The sequence below is a fragment of the Alligator mississippiensis genome, chromosome 4 (assembly GCF_030867095.1).
Source record: "Alligator mississippiensis isolate rAllMis1 chromosome 4, rAllMis1, whole genome shotgun sequence".
NCBI lineage: Eukaryota > Metazoa > Chordata > Crocodylia > Alligatoridae > Alligator > Alligator mississippiensis.
In genome coordinates this window covers 136,331,351-136,348,795 of record NC_081827.1, presented here as the reverse complement: position 1 = coordinate 136,348,795, position 17,445 = coordinate 136,331,351, and the positions used below count along the sequence as shown (strand labels likewise).

General features: G+C 41.9%; 1 protein-coding gene across 2 annotated transcripts in view; it reads right to left on the bottom strand.

The window, feature by feature from the left end:
* The window catches only part of LOC102562186 (tetratricopeptide repeat protein 38), a 38,704-nt gene that overhangs the window by 17,046 nt on the left and 4,213 nt on the right, over positions 1-17,445 (bottom strand). For both annotated transcript variants that reach the window (XM_014606356.3, XM_019482259.2), the window contains exons 2-10: positions 16,622-16,699; positions 16,269-16,350; positions 11,042-11,213; positions 10,416-10,589; positions 8,589-8,664; positions 6,039-6,158; positions 2,618-2,674; positions 1,002-1,040; positions 66-147 (exon numbers count right to left, since the gene is read on the bottom strand). In XM_014606356.3, the coding sequence (XP_014461842.1) occupies positions 66-147; positions 1,002-1,040; positions 2,618-2,674; positions 6,039-6,158; positions 8,589-8,664; positions 10,416-10,589; positions 11,042-11,213; positions 16,269-16,350; positions 16,622-16,699 (880 nt within the window). The remainder of the gene's footprint in view (positions 1-65; positions 148-1,001; positions 1,041-2,617; positions 2,675-6,038; positions 6,159-8,588; positions 8,665-10,415; positions 10,590-11,041; positions 11,214-16,268; positions 16,351-16,621; positions 16,700-17,445) is intronic.

The window sequence follows — 17,445 nt, the reverse complement described above, 5'->3', positions numbered from 1 at the left end:
TGGAAAAGTGGTGCTTTGCTCTTCACCCTTTAAAGAAGAATGATACAGAAATAGCATTTCTTTACCTTCTAGCTGAAGCCGGTACAGCATAGAGCAGTTATCAACCACATCTAGCAGAGTTCCACTTGTCCTACACCTGGGACCAATCTGCAATCAGAAGGCATTTTTAAGTTGCCTGACCCATGTAGAAGTGGAAAGTTAACTTGAGAGTCAAAATGTATCTTGACAATGCAAAAAGTCTACTCTTCCAGATACAGTTATCTTGCAAGAACACAAATTTCACCTTTTCACAAATACTTCAGTCTACAAAGGATACAATTCTTTGATTTTTTTGGAACTACAAACAAGATACATTGCAACAGTATTAGGCAGGACAAGGTATCATAGTATCATTTAAAAACAATGCAGGCATAGAAATGTCTTATGCAGACTCCTAATTCATTGCCTGTGTATCATTCCAAAAGGTTTTCCTGAAATCCAGTCAAAGACCTTTAATATATCACCTAGAAATGAGGGGAAAACAATGACTAAAATGTTTTGTCATCTAACCTTTGAGCTCAGACTTCACTCAAGACACCTTGGATTTACCAAGAATGCATTTTATATCACATTAGATATTTACGTATTTTTTTCCAGTCTCTCTATGGTCAGTACAGAGCAGTCAGTGCAGTCTGGCTAAAGCTAGAGGCACTGAAAAATAGTACGGTGAAAATTTTTTTTTTAAATTCAGGCATAACATTTAAAATAGTTTCTAAAATATGGAGTAAACAAAATACAAACACGATGGCATAAGAAACTTTTGGGCATTTTAGGATGACCTCTAACACACATGTATTTTTACCAGTTGAGTAACAGTTGCCTTAAACTGACACTTAAACATTTATAAATAGAACAGAAATCTGTATCACACCATAATTTCCTTTATGTTAAATACAGAAAGAAATATGTAAACACCAGGCAACGTATAATGCATTTTCACTAAAGAAGTCATTCCTACTCACATGATTATCATAAATCGTCAAAGCAGCCTCGTAGTCGCCCTGTAAAAGCAAAGGACCATGGGATGATGGTCTTTAGAATGCAGTGTCCCAAAGTAACTGGTAGAGTGTGGTAAAAACAGATTTTTAGAAAAAGTTTTTTTATCATATCAGTATGCACCTGTAGTATCTGTATAAATTAAATCTCTTATTCCGGAGGCCAGATCATGTGGGTTTGTAGCTCACCCATGTCAAAAATTTCAATTACAGTCTACAAGAGACGAAAGCAGATAGAAACAATGGTCTGAAAGCTTTTGAAGCTGGAACAGGCAATGATGCATAAACCATAAAGTGAAGCTGATAATTATCACAAAAAGTTATTAAAAAATTAAAAAATCATATTAATCTTCTGCATAAAAGCACAGGTTCAACTAGTATATATTCTAATAAATCTTATAATTCATATTTATATGTATATTCAACTCCCCTCGATTACATACAGAGCAGAAGAGTAGGTCCTAGTCTTATTAATACGCATCCCAAGTCATCCTCTATAAACAGTCTTTTTACATAAAAATAAATCAGCTTTCCACAGCTTTTAATCCAAAGCTCCAGCTTGAAAGAGCTTTAAAGACTTAAAGGAAATTTCAGTTGGAACTGCACCAGGATTTACCAGGCAAATTATCCCTGAAGTCTTTTGGGTCTAATTCAGCGGCGATATCAAAGCTGATGTATGTTACACTTCTGGTAAAATCATGCAAGGAAGTGTATTTTGTCCTAGCATGGTTTTCAGTAGATGTGTAAAACAAGCACAATGTATAAAGCCTGACAAGATGTGCACAGGGCAGGTGGGAGGGGTGTCTGCGAGAAGAAAAACAAGGAAGCAGCAAGAAAGTAGAAAAAGGACCTCCTTTAAAGTTACAGTCTCCAGGTTCAGGCATTTTGAGAGTTGCACACATTTTGTATTAACCTCATGCCAAGCTGGGGCAAAGTACACTCTTTGCTAACAACCTGTGTTTTTCGATTAACTTACATTGCTTTACATACATGTCAACTGTTATCTCGCTGCTGAGTTTTGCCCTACACAAAAGCCTTAACTGCATTATTTAAACCAAACAAAATGTTTTTCTGCTCAATAGGTTGTGTATAAATATTTTAATTAAGGGTTTCAAAACATCTTAAATAGTTCTAAGAACGTGCAGCATTTCAGATCATGTGATATCAATTTTCTTTTTCACAGTAGCCATTTGAGTCTCCTGGGTAATTCATGCAAAGTGTCTTCAAAATCCCTTGTGCCAGCACTATTTGTATTGAAGTTAATGGGAATTTTGCCTTTTTCAGGACTACAGAACTGGGTTTCATCACTGTATCAAAACATTTGTGCAGAATGTGCAATTACCATGAGTACTTAATGGCTTGACACTAACTTCTCTACATTTTAACTCATTTTAAAATTTTATACTTTGAAAAATGAAATAATTTGAAAATATCTGAATAAAAGTAGCAGCAACACAAATGCTATTACACTATTTTTGGAAACACTGCAACATATTTAAAAGGGAGGAAGGCAGATCGATCAAACTTATTTGTCAGATTGTCCACCTGTAATGTGCAGCACAGATATAAAATCATCTCCATACCTTTTCAATGAAATACAGAGCCCAGTGCCAATAATTATGACCAGCAACCATAGCATCCTGAGGAGAGAGAGAGAAAGAAAGAATTCAGCCAATGTATAAACTCAGCTTAAAATCGATTCAGTTGATTTTAGAGGTCAGTCTTCTTCTGCAGTAAATGTGAATTTTCAAGTCATGAGCAGATAAAAAAGCCAACAATCTAGAACTGCAATTCCCCTCTGAATACTGACTGTGGCACTTTTTTTACTGAATGGATTTCCTCTTTGAGGCTATTCAGGGCAATAAAGATCTGAAATCTTAAAAATAAAGTTTTATAGAGTTTTGGTAGTGATGGAATGATGGTCTAGAAAATGTGAGAAGCAAGAGTTTTTGTGGTTATCTTTTATTGAACCAACTGCCTGGCTGGAATAGACTTAGCCAAGCTACTGAATGTAGCAGTACTTCAGGTTTGGAGGCCCTCTTCTCTCAGTTTTAGAGTCATTTTTCAGAATGGAAATGCATTTTGACTCATGCTCACAATGAGTATCATTTGATAGCACAATTAAAAAACCCTCTCCATTGTCTTTCTTTCCAGCCAAAGGCTGACAGCATAAAGAGTTCAAATATGCCCTTCCATTACTTTGGCAGATATCCTCTGGAGTCAATGATGTGGCAACAAACAGACGCCTGACTGAACAATACCCTGGTGACAGAGGAAAGAAGGGACATATCTGACAAAGAATCTTAAACCCTCCATTCTTGTTTATGCAGTTTCAGGAAGAGGTTAGACAAGAACTTGTAGGGCATGCTTTGGGTATGGATGACCCTGCCTCAGTGAGAAGGCTAGAGTAGGCAACCAACTGAGGCCCCTTCCAGCTCTGCTTTTCTATGATTTTATAATTCAATGCACAGTGGCATAGTTAAAGTCAGTTGCCTCACACAAGGGCAAACTGTGCTCACTGTCATAGCAGCTACTGCAATACCAGATTTTGAGAAGCGTCAAAGTCCTTGGCAATGTCAGTATTTTATGTCGTCTAGATAAACCAAAAGGTTATCATTGCTTGTTTAATATTACACTACAAAATGGACTCTAACAAGACAGGTGATAAAGCGTCTGACACAAAGGGGATATTACCAGGTTTGCTCTACACAGCCATCTATTATAAAAGTCGAGGGAGTAAAATTATTGGATTCTCTTCCCAGGGATAAAACAGTTGATGGGGGCTGCCAATGTAAAGTTTTGTGTAAGATTAATGTATGATTGCCAGAGCAGAGCTGTCCTGGGAGCTACTGAAATGCAGGGCAAGAGCTAAAGTTGACAAACGGGTTTGTGACATCCCTGAGTCAGCCAGGGAAAAATAAAGAAATAGACTTTTCTGAACCAAGAGCAATGCCAACAGGAGTCTAAGATCCAGTTCCAAAAGTAAGCCAGAATACAGGGGCCTGGGTCACTTAGGAACTTAAAAAAAATTCTACCCATATTGTCTGTATTGTTCATTACATTTTTTGTTAAAGTAGAATTTCTAAGGGCTCTGAGATATGATATGCCTGATTTGATCCTGAAGTGAAGGCTTGAACACTCTCTATCCATAAGTTCAATCATTAAAAGTCAAGCACAAAAGCACAAATGGGCACTTCTTTAAGACTTGATTTTACTAATAAAACACACGTTGCACAGAAGAGCAAACTAAAGAGAACCACATGAGAACTGTTACGCATGTTGTTTTAATGAACTACTACAAACTATTCCAATCTTTTGGGTGACAGGCAACTTAAGATCTTGAATACGCTAGAAACAGACTCAAGTACCATTTCTATTTCCTTTACAAATAAACTTTTAACACCCTTTCCTCTAGAAATTAACACGGGTGTCTCCAGAGCTTCTTTGCAATCTGGCTTCGATTGGATATGCAATACACTCTAAATTCATTAACTTTTTCAAGAAGTTGGTTTTTTTTGCCAAGCTCCCTATCAACCTTTAAAGTGTAGTCTAAGAAGAAAGCCTGTAAATTTCCCTTTACTACGTGCAATAAAACACAGGGTAAACAGTTACAGCAGATAAAAGCACTATAGGCGAATATATGTTGCTTAAAAGCTAAATCGCAAGTAGCATTTAAAACAGTTCACCTACCAACACCATCCATGTCTTTTGGAGACTTGTGCTGATGAATGGCAAAATATTTTCTACGCAAAGACACAGACACTGAAGTATTTACCATAGTATTATTAGGAGAAATAGCATACACTGAGAAGATAGCATTTTGGATGCAATCCAGACCCAATGACTTGTCTTTAAGTCAAGATAAGGAACACAACTCCAAAAAAGGTCAACCTTATAATTTAGAAGTTGAAAAAAAAATAGAATTGATCACCTTATACATTATGTTATGATTTTTAGTTAAGAATTTAAAACAAAAACTAAAATTACTAACAAGTTAAAATGCCTCAGTGTGTAAAGCGGCTTGTCTCCAACTGCACCTAAAGAAAATAAATTCATTTATGGTTGAAGTAATGGACTTGGACTCAAGAGAGTGAGGTTCAGTTCCTGTGGAAAAACGGAGCAAGTTACAATCCATGAAATCAGGAAAACAACAGTTACTTATCTCAGAGTGGCAGTGTAATAATAAACTCATTAGTATTGGGTGATATTTTGGCCCTGTGGGCTATCCAAGTACATAGAAAGACATAGGAGATTTTGCTTCTCATGCAAACCACCATACATTTAGAATGTCTTAACTGAAACAACAGATGTATACTAAACATAGATTTACACTTGTGTAATGGAGTCGAATTTGGACCATTTTCTGCAATGCTTCATTTCAGTGCAAATTCTGAATGGCTAAATGAAATCTCACGTCTCCTTGAGCACATCTTTATGATGGAAAAGCAGCTGCTTTTACTTAGATGCAATAAGCAGCTTTTGTTTCTGTCACTGCACCATTGACAGGATTCTCAGTGTTCCCTGCCACTAACTGGTTGCATCTAATAGCTAATCCAGGAATGATAAAAAGAAAAGTTATAAGTAAATAATGTTCCCATCTGTCAGTTGGAATTTCTGATTCCTCTGACACCAATGGCAAACCTTGCCTCAAGAGTCTTTATGTGGTCATTCAAATAGACATAAAAAGGAGGAGGGCTGTTGACATTAAAACAAACCTCTGTATTACTGATCACATCCATAAGCACTCAAGCTATACTTGAAAAGATTAATGCCCAGAATGGTATTCTGAATTATGGATTGGTTGCTAAATTTTCTGTCTGTTGAATCCTAAGTAGTATGTTCAAAGATTTCCCCCTGGAAGCAAGGGCTTCTTCTGTTTAATTATGTAACTAGTAATAAATCTGGTGAAAAGGTATGTAAACAGGACTCAAAAGCATTGAGTTGAATGGAAAGAAAGAACCCCACATAAGGAGCCATTCTGAAGGCATTGTTAAGGACATTTACCTTCCAGTTGGTTTCAGTTTGCTTCATAAATGTCAGTCCATTATTCAAGTTTACTTTCATTTCATTTATATGCGCTATGGTATGGACAGACCATGCATCTGTCTGATTTATAGATAAAGCCTGATGACAGGAAGAAAGAAAAAAAAGACAATGCTTAGTGGAACATTTTAAATAAATACTTATCTACTAGGGCTGTGCGAAGCTTTGGACCCTGATTTGATTCGGCAGAGATTCATAGATTATAGAGCCGGAAGGGACCCAATGAATCATTGTGTCCGACCCCCTGCCCCTGGCAGGAAAGAGGACCGAGGTCAGATGACCCCTGCCAGGTGATTGTCAAGCCTCCTCTTGAAGGCCTCCAAGTTAGGTGACAGCACTACCTCTCTTGGAAGCCCATTCCAGACTCTGGCCACCCTTATTGTAAAAAATGTCTTCCTAATGTTTAACCTAAATCTACTCTCCACTAGTTTGCAGGCATTATTCATAGTTACTCCCTGAGGCACTCTGGTAAACAGTGCATCCCCAATTCCCTGCTGTCCTCCCCTGATAAATTTACAGGTGGCCACAAGGTCACCCCTCAGCCATCTTTTGTATAGGCTGAAGAGATCCAGATCTCTCAGCCTCTCCTCGTAGGGTCTTTCACGGAGACCTCTAATCATGTGGGTGGCTCTCCTCTGAACTCTTTCCAGATCCTCTGTGTCCCTCTTGAAGTGCGGCACCCAAAACTGGACACAGTACTCCAACTGCGGCCTGACTAGTGCTGCATAGAGGGGGAGCACCACCTCCCTCAATCTTTTGGTCATGCATCTGCTAATACACAACAAGGTGTGATTGGCTTTGCTGATGGCCTCGTTGCACTGCCGGATCATGTTCATCTTGGAGTCAACTATGACTCCAAGATCTCTCTCAGCCTCTGAGCTGCTGAGGAGGACATCCCCCAACCTGTAGGTGTGCTGGGGATTCCTCCTTCCTAGGTGGAGTACCTTACATTTACCTTTGTTGAACTGCATCCTATTATGTTCTGCCCATTGATCTAACCTGTCCAGGTCAGCCTGTAACTGCTCCCTGCCCTCTGGTGTATTAACTTTGCCCCATAATTTGGTATCATCTGTGAACTTGGAGAAGGTGCTCAACACACCCTCATCCAAATCACTGATGAAGATATTAAATAATACCAGCCCAAGGTTGAAAATGACCTGTCAACCACCATGCTCTGGGTGTGGTTCCTAAGCCAGTTAGCCACCCACCTGACTGTGTAGGCATCCACTCTGCAGTCCGTTGGCTTCCCTATGAGAATGGCTGAATTCAGTGGCCGAATTCAGATTCAGTGGCTGAATCTCTGAATCCGAATCGAATCAGGAGACCTTTTAATCTCTCTGAATCGAATCGGAACCCTCCAAATTGATTCAGAGAGATTCGAAAAGATTCAGCGATTCGAACGTAGACGCAGCTTTAAATGTTGTTTCTACACGCCTCTAGGTACCAGGCAGCTTGTGAATGCTGTGACGGTGGGCCAGATGGCGCGTCCCACAGGAGCGCGGGGGGCTCTCCAGCGTGCTTGGCAGCACACCCAGAAGTGGACCAGAAACACTTCTGGTCCACTTCCGGGTCCCCCAGGGAGCGTGCTGGGGGCCCCCCTGCGCCCCAGCAACTGGAGCTTCCTGAGTCTGGGGGGGCACCCGGGGTCCCTCTGCAGACAATCACCAAGCTGGGGGGAGTGCAGGGGAATCCCCCTGAGCACTTGGACTCAGATGTGGACTGGAAGTACTTCCGGTTCACTTCCAGGTTCGCTGCCAAGCATGCAGGCCCCCCCCCCGTGCTCCTGTGGGATTCTCCATCTGCCCCACCATCACAGCATTCACGAGCCATGTGCCTGGTACCTTGAGGTATGTAGAAAAAATATTTAAAGCTGTGTCTATGGCTGAATCCCTGATTTTCCAAATCAGCATCAAATCTTCAAATTCAGATTTGGCCGAATCAAATCAGGGACAGCAATCCAAATCAATGAATCAAATCACTGTCCCTGATCCAGGCTGAATCCGAATCAAATACGGCTCATTTCGCACACCCCTATTAGCTACTGCTAACATAGAAACTGAAGGCTAAGTCTCATATATGATGCAACTTTAGGTGACACAAAGTCCAGCTCTCTGCAAGAAGACAGAAATGGACTTTTCTCTGTGACTGTAGGGGGACAGGATTAGGAGCAAGGCCTCAAGCTGCAGCAAGGGAAAATTAGGTTGGAGATTAGGAAGAACTTTCTAACTATAAGGGCAATACAGCACTAGATTAGGCTACCTAGAGAAATTGTGGAATATCCACCTGGGTAAGTTTTCAAGAAAATGTTGAACAGAAACTTAGCTGGGATGGTTTAGTCAGGGCTGATCCAGGCTCGAGCAGGAGGCTGGACTAGATGACCCTGTGAGGTCCCTTCCAGCCCTGTTTCTATGATCCAATTAAATCTTATTTCTCAAATGAACATATGCAATATGGAATACTGAACAGGATTACAAGTTCAAAGGCTTTTAGCACCAGTAGTGGCCTGCTTACCTCATTGGCAAGCTTTTCAGCGTGATCAAACATGTTAGTTTCCAGGAGTCCAAAAGAGAAAATGCCTTTCACATAGCTAAATGAAAGGAAAGAAAAATAATTTAGAACTATAAGGATGACACTTATATTGCAAAACGCTAGAAGTATGCGTGACAAAAAATTTCATTCGCGGCAAGTTGTAACACTCAACAGCAGAGAGAAAAAGAACTCAGGAGCTGATTTTCCTATAAAAATTAGAAATCCACCAAATGGCCACCTTGCTCTTTCCTTCTCACTGTACACTTTTTAGGAAAAATCGTGTTTTCCATATGCTCTGTTAAACTCACAGAGAACTGATTATGATGTAGAGTATTATTTTAAAGGAAATGACATTTTTTGTAGTCAATGAAACAAAGTATGCAAAGCATACAAGATGCAATGCATATATTCCCGAACTTGATAATGCATGCAACATTATACTATTTTACTAATTAAATTTTGCAGTGAAATAAATTTAGAGAGATGGAAAAGCACTTTTAAGATGGATACTTATACGAGACCAAAAAAGGAAACATTAAGGGTACGTCTAACTCTAAGATATCTACAAACTCTGAGCTCAAGGACAAGCTAGCCACTTCTCCCTCATCTACCTGTTTTGATCTTAGGTGTGTCAAGCCTGGGTTACTCATGTCTGCCCTGTGCTGCCTTTGACTTCAATACAGTGGTAGGATTTATGGGGGTATACCCCAAACTCTGTACAGAGTAGAGTCTTTCCAGGAATTGGTCTGAAGTACTCTTCAGAACTGCTGGGCTTTTCTTAATATTGCTTAAACTACAGCAAGGCAGATTTAGATCAAATCTCTGGGAAGAAAGTTCTGACTGAAAGAACACAAGATAAAAACTATGGATCTTTTGGAGAGGTAAGAGAGGATGGAAAGCCTTTTGGCCATGACAGAAACATGAAAAGGCGTGGGATACAAAGGACTGAAGGAAGCATACAAGACACGCTGGGCCAACATGATGAACATTATGATTGCTGCCCTGCCCGTTCATATATACAGGGATGGTAAATATATGCTCTATATCTTCACTCTCTAAAGGAACCAACAAATATATTAACTACAAGGGAAATTAACTCTATTGTTTGGTAAGGGCTGATTAACTACAGGGTTAGGTTCATCAACATACTATGGGAATCACAGGCAAGGTTCATGATGCAACAATTCTGAGAAAATCAGGCATTGGCATGCTTGGATAAAGTGGAATCTTATTCTTTCCCAATACCACCACTACTGATGGCTTGTGGATACTTCCATTATTTGGAGACTGGTAGGGGCCTTCTTATCCTTTCAGTCTAGATCCCAATGTTTGTAGGCGACTGATTGTCAACAGCTCCTTACAGTCATCCACTCCATCCCCTTACACACCATGGCCACAAGAATCCCATGATTTTAAAAAACAAGCTAACCCAAAAAACTATGATGTGTCACAGGTAACAAGAGGGAAGGCATTTTTCATACATGACTTTTGCCAGAGATGTCAGTACAGCCAGGATTTCACCCCATGTCATTTATGACACATGAAAGCTATTAAAAGAAAAAAATGCTCCATTCGGGCAAAATCTCATTAAGAAAAAAATAAGCAGTGTATCAGTAGGAACACAGAATAAATGTTCATTCTTCTATATACTGGTAGTTAAGTTTACCTCATCCATATGCTTGGATGGGGCTGTAGGGATAATCAGCACATGTACACAACCCCAAATAACGCTGCTGACCAGATGACCAAAGCACAGGCACACCAGATGTAGGTAATCCAATCAATAATTGAAGACAACCTATTACATACCTGCTCAGAGGAATATCAGGTGTCCAGTGAGGATAAACCCGGGCAACAGAGTCTCGCATTTGTATATGGTGGCCCAGGTAAAAATAAGTGCCCTGGGAGAATTTGAGTGCTAGCATGTCAGTTGGATGGTCCTGGAGAATCTGATCCCATACTGTACAAGCTTGGGGAAGATGCCTGGAGATGAGAAACCATATTTATATTAATCATCAATAGAACCGACGAGATTCAAGTGCCTCCTCCTAATATTATTTCTAAACCCATATTACTCTGTCAAGAAGGAAACTCAATGACAAATGACAGTCTTCTGCCTTGCAGTAACTTCTTAGTTTTTAGATGTACAAGAACATTAGTTGCACTGTCTTCAACATACACCTTATTCTAAACCAGGAATGTCAAAGATAAGGCCCACAGACCATATCCACCAGGGAGAGCCATGTTACCTGGCCCGTGGGGCTCGTGAAGGGGTGGGATGAGCCCACAGGAACTTGGGGGTGGGATGAGCAGGGATAGGGTGGGTTCTGATCCAGCCCACAAGGAGGTAGGCCTACATGTGATAAATCACAGAGATTGAATGATAAAACCAAGCCATGCCTCCCTTTTTGCTCCACTAAAAAACAACTACTTACCCACGGACATACAAATCTAATGCAGACACATGTAGTTTCTCCCTCTCGGTCAACAACTGTGATTTTGAAAGAGCCATCATCTTCTTTACTGCACTGTCCAGCTCTTTGTCTAACCGCACTGAACTCCCAGTGCCAACCAGAGCCAAGCCATTAGCAATCACATGTCCCATTGCTGAAAAAGCAACAGATACTAACTTCAGATATGCAGAAATGCAGATAGTTTAGCAGATACAATAAATGCGGGCTAAACTACTGAGGTATTTTTCAATGACATCATACCAGTAAACAGTAGTGCCAAAACTGGTTACCGTCTAACAGAAATCCCAAATCACACACTGAGTTACTAGCAGGAACCTGAAATTTTTCTTGTCAGAAAACTGGTTATTTTCAAATTCTCCTTAAACATTCCTACAACTCTCCTCTGTTCCCAAATACCAACTTTAGTATTAGGAATGGTACTAGGTGCCAATGCTTTTTCAGGCCTACTGTAGAAAAGAACTTTTGTAGAACAGTTTCCCTCTGCTTCGTAATAGCCCATGCACAAAAATGACAATGAAATGCAGATCACAGTGACTAGAGAGGCACTGTGGCCAGAGGCAGCAACAGCTAAGAAGTTAGAGAGGACTCAATACCAGGTTATCAGTAGGGGGACTGAGAACATGCAAGGATAAAGATGGAGATGGATGGAGAACATGTAAGACACTGAGTCACAATGGGACGTAACCTCACTGGCAGTGAGAGAGAGAGAAAGCGTGAGAGCAAACAAGTTTGGAATAACATAACAGGTACACAGAAGATCAGGATTCATGGGTTGTTCATTTTATTGGCTGCAATAAACATCACAGAGGAGCAACACATTCCTCTCAGACTGCCTCTACTCCCTGCTTGCTGTCTGCAGTGTAAGGTTCCTTTCCAATGGGAAATTTTCCTCCTGTAGGGTTTTCTGGGGATAGACAAATTAAATTTGGCAGAGTTAAACAGCTGCAACCTGATAGTTACTACTTTACAACAGACAAATAGTTAGCAAGGCTCCCTCTTCCCAGTTGTTTAACTCCTGTTTTTGTTCCCTTGTTATTTACACTCAAATACTGCTCTTCTGATGCTGGTCATCACAAAACTTGTTCTTGTCCACCTCGCAGTGCCTTGCTCAATCTGCAAGATGACTCTGCCAACCAGAGTGGCATTCTGCACTCCTTTCCCAATCATCCACAGAGATTTCAAATTATGCTAAGACATCTTTGCAAGCATCCTGAAATCTGCACAGAAGATTCTTTCCTCTTTTTTCCCAGGGGAAGAAAGACTCTGCTGTTCGGATTCAGAGCATTGTGGTGCATGGGTGAGCCCTACTGTGCACAGGACTGTCATTCACCCATTGGACTCAGCAGCCAAAGTAGTCATCGGCGCATACACCATGCCCTGTAACGAGCGACGGTGCCGATTGAGATACTGCTCAATGCAGCAAGATCAGACTAGCCAGTACAAAATGTTTGGCATTCTACTCTGCAGCTCTAGTCTCTGCTATGGGTAAAATTCTCCTCAAAATGCAAGCTAATTCAAGAATGGAATGGATACTAAAGACTTTTTAACACCTTTGTACTGTGCACAGAAATGTCTCAAAAATTGTAAAGAAGGTATACACTCAACAAAGATAACTTTAAATGCATTTTAAAATAAATTTATTTTACTTAGCCAACAAAACAAGCAAGCATACAATTCCAAACTTTCATTTCACAGTACTTTCTACTCATCAAAAGATACTCCACCATGCCACATGAGGATTGCTATTTTCTTTACCAATAAATCTGTCCTTTACATACACTATTATTCATAACTGCTACCATGTTCATCTTCCAGCAGGAGAGATTTGCACAGTACTGTATCCTTCTGATGGCCTAATCCAGGGATGTCCAACAGGTAGTTCATGGGCTGCATGTGGCTCCTGAGAGGATTACCTGTGGCCCTTAGGCTCCCTGTCCAGGCACCACTCCCCACCATCACTCTCTAATCTCTAATCTGATCCCTAATCAAATTGGGATCAGAGGATAGACAAGCAGAGACTTTGTGGGTTAGGATCCAAGGAGGTCGGGATGAAAGGGACCTGGTGGTGGGGGTCTACTACAGGCCTCCTCACCAGGTGGATGAGGTAGATGGGGAATTTTCCAGGCAGCTCTCAGAGGCTGTGCAGTCTAGAAACATGGTAGTCATGGGGGACCTTAACTACCCAGACATATGCTGGGAGAAACAGTCAGCTAGATCTAAGCACTCACGCAGGTTCTTAACCTGTATTCAGGACTTCCACCTAACAAAGGAGGTAAGGAGTCCCACCAGGGGTAATGCCTTGCTTGACTTGGTGTTGGCCACAGAGGATGACCTGGTGGGGGACCTGCAGATTCAGGGCAACTTAGGGGACAGCGATCACCAAATGATAAAATTTACTATCCAGAGACGAGTGGGCACTATACCTAGCAGGACACAGGTGCTAAACTTTAAAAAGGCTGACTTCAATAGGCCCAGGGGATTGGTTAGCAGGGTACTAGAAACCAAGAGCCTAGATGCTTTGGGGGTCCAGGAGGGGTGGTCATTCCTCAAGGATACCATTCTTTGGGCTCAGAGTGAGACAATCCCATGGCACAGAAAAGGGGACAAAGAGGCCAGGAAGCCCCTTTGGCTAACCACAGTCACCCAGGATACCTTAAGGACAAAAAAAGTAGCATACAGAAAGTGGAAGCAGGGGGTAGCTATCAAGGAGTACACTTCCTTGGCCTACACCTGTAAAGAGTCAGTCAGGAAGGCCAAGGCAGCTTTAGAACTCAGGCTAGCAACAGGGATTAAGGATAATAAAAAAATCTTTCTTTAGGTATGTTGGGAGCAAAAAAAAGGGTGCAGGGTAGCATAGGACCCCTACAGGACAGGTGGGGGGTAGTGACAGATAGCAGGGACAAGGCAGAGCTCTTTAATGAGTTTTTTGCCTCTGTCTTCTTAAATAGGAATCTAGATGAACCCTCAATATGTATCACGGACATCAACAAGGGGAACATCAGCTGACCAACAGTCAGTGCTGACACGGTAAAAAGATACTTGGAGGGACTGGACGTGTTCAAATCACCGGGACCAGAGGGACTCCACCCATGGGTAATGAAGGAATTAGCAAGTGTCACAGCTGAACCACTAGCAAGGATATATGAACACTGATGGTGCTCGGGTCAGGTCCCAGAGGATTGGAAGAGAACCAATGTCATCCCAATCTTTAAGAAGGGGAGGAAGGAGGATCCAGGGAACTATAGACTGGTCAACCTTACCTCTATCCCAGGAAAATCCTAGAAAAAATTATCAAGGAACACATCTGTGGGAGCTAATGTGATGCAGAGGGATAACTAACATGGGTTTATAGCAAGCAGGTCCTGGCTGATTAACCTAGTTTCTTTTTATGACAAGGCCACCAAACGTTTAGATGCAGGAGTTGAGGTGGATGTTATCTATCTGGACTTCAAGAAGACCTTTGACACGGTATCTCATATCATCCTTATTAATAAACTGAGGAGATTTGCCTACGGTAAAATGGGTAGCAAACTGGCTCAGGGGTCGCACTCAGAGAGTGGTGGTGGATGGGTCAGTGTCAACCTGGAAAGATGTGTGCAGTGGGGTCCTTCAGGGCTCAGTTCGGGGGCTAGTGCTATTCAACATCTTCATCAGTGATCTGGATGAGGGGGTGGGAAGCACTCTGTCCAAATTCACAGATGATACAAAAATATGGGGTGAAGCTAACACCCTGGAGAGGAGGAACCAAATCCAGGCTGACCTCGACAGGTTGGGGAAGTGGGCAGAGAGCAACAGGATGCAATTCAATAAGGACAAGTGCAAGGTGCTACTTCTAGGGAAAAAAAACTGCCATCATAACTATAGGCTGGGGGGCGACCTTCTCAGCACCACTGAGGCAGAAAGAGATCTTGGAGTCACTGTTCATTCCAGGATGACCATGAGTCGTCAATGTGATGAAGTAGTTGGCAGAGCCAATCGCACCTTGTAGGTGCTTCGCAAATAGGTCCAGGGAGGTGATTCCCCCTCTATGCAGCACTGGTCAGGCTGCAGCTGGAGTACTGTGTCCAGTTCTGGATGCCGCAGTTCAAGTGGGATGCAGACAACCTGGAGAGGGTCCAAAGAAGAGCCACTCGTCTGATTGGAGGCCTGCAGGGAAGGCCCTACAAGGAAAGGCTAAGTGACCTTAACCTCTTCAGCTTCTCCAAGGGAAGGCTGAGAAGAGACCTTGTGGTGGCGTACAAATTCATAAGGGGAGAGCAACACAAAGTAGGTGATGAACTGTTCACCGGGGCACCCCCTGGAACAACAAAGAACAATGGCCATAAGCTACTGGAGAGTAGGTTTAGACTGGACATTAGAAAAAAGTCCTTCATGGTCAGGGTTGCCAAGATCTGGTTTCCAAGGGAGGTAGTGCTTGTCCCATCCTTGGGGGTCTTCAAGAGGAAACTGGACAGGCACCTGGCTGGGATCACATGATCCTAGGTTTGGTAACCCTTTTCTTGCCTGCCAGGGGCAGGGGTTCAGACTAGATGGCCCACTGAGGTCCCTTCTGACACTAGAATCTATGAATCTCTAACTGTTACTGCTTCCTGCCCCTACTCCTGGATGTAGGACATGGTGGCACAGCCTGCAGGGCCTAGGGGTCTGCAGCCAGAAGGCTTGGAGAGAGTTAGGGATACTGCACAGTGTGGAGGTGGCTGCCATGCACCAGGAAGGGCCCATTTAACATGACATGATGAGATGTGGCATGGCATGTGGCCTTCATGGTATAGGCCAAGGGGTAGGCAGCTTGCAGAGCATGGGCTTGGGAGGCCTGCAAGGCCTATCCACTCAGAAGTTGGACAGCTCTGGCCTAACCATACTACCTTGCACAGTAGGACTGATTCCCAAATCCAAGTTCTCTTTCTGTGTACCACAAATTAATGATTTTTCTTTTTCCTTGTTACATTCTATTATCTTTTTTTATTGACCTATTTACCATTTCTCCTGTTTGCTACTGAAAAGAGAAGTAAAACACAGACAAAAGATACTAGAGAGAAGAAAATGTGCTAGAGAAGGCAAAAAGGATGTCCAAAACCAAAAATGTTATCCTAACCCACCAGATCTCCTGAGAAATATAAGTTAAGCAGATAAAACCACAACACTACATGCCCAGCAACAATACAAACAATCAAAAGGTTATACTTACTAAAATTTGGATCTGCTGCTTTTAACTTGGCGAGACATCCCTCAATGCCTCCCAGGCTCATATCATTGGTCCATGTTGCATACTGCAATAGAAAAGCACAATGACTAGACACAAGTGGAATTGTGTTTCTTTTCACTGCCCTAGCTGAAACTCAAGTCATATAAAGGTTAAAAAAAAGACTGAATAGATAGTAGATTCAGAAAGAACATTAAATCAGTAATCGTATAAGTTGAGGACTCTGCTCTTTGGAACTATGGTTTTATCCTGACTGTTCTTTCAGTCTGGAATGTGGAAATCAACTGAAACAACACAATCCTCTGAATACCCACTTAACCCAAACCCTTCTGTCATACCTGAGTCAGTATGGCATCAAACATCTTGCAAGCCTCATTACTAGTCGTGGATAGAGCAAGTCCAGCATCCTTCCAGGCCTGAAAAAACATGAAAATGTGAAACTGTTTACTCATAATACACTGATTTCTTAGATGCCGTACTTGTTGAGACATAGGAATTGAAGTAACAGGTTTCCAGCAATGTCTTTCACCTGCCAAAAGAAGGCTGACAGGACAGCGTGAATACCCACATACCTTTTTTACTCAAGTAAAATTATGCTTGCAAACACCTCTGAAAGGGGGTAGCAGGGGAGGAATAATAATGATGGAAGCAAGGGTAAAATAAATTGTACAGTAGAGTGTCCTCTGTGGTCTTGTAACTCTAGGTTAGTTTCCCAGGTGGGGAAATATATATACTGCTGGTGGTATGTGGCAAATTCCCAGAAAGTACACAGAGAAAAGAATGGGAAAGCAGAATAAAGAAAAGCAAAAATAAAAAATGAAAAACACTCTTACTCATAGTGTGGTTGTAGTGACATAGAGAGTATTGGGACCTTGTTACACATTACATTGTCATTTTTGACAGGAACCAAGGGTAAATAAATATTAATTTTCTACATTTTTAGTGGCCTCGCGGGCGGGATAGAATGGCCTCGCAGGCCGGATCTGGTCCGCGGGCCGTATTTTGCTCACCCCTGCATTACACTGTGCATGGCACAAATGTTTATGGGTGCTAGTTCTAGCTCAAGTTTGAAGCAGTCACTCCTTCAGGTCAGCAGCAGGGCCTGGAGGACTGAAAGGTAGAATCTCTACCCCCCTCACCTCCAGCCCCATTCTGGACTTCT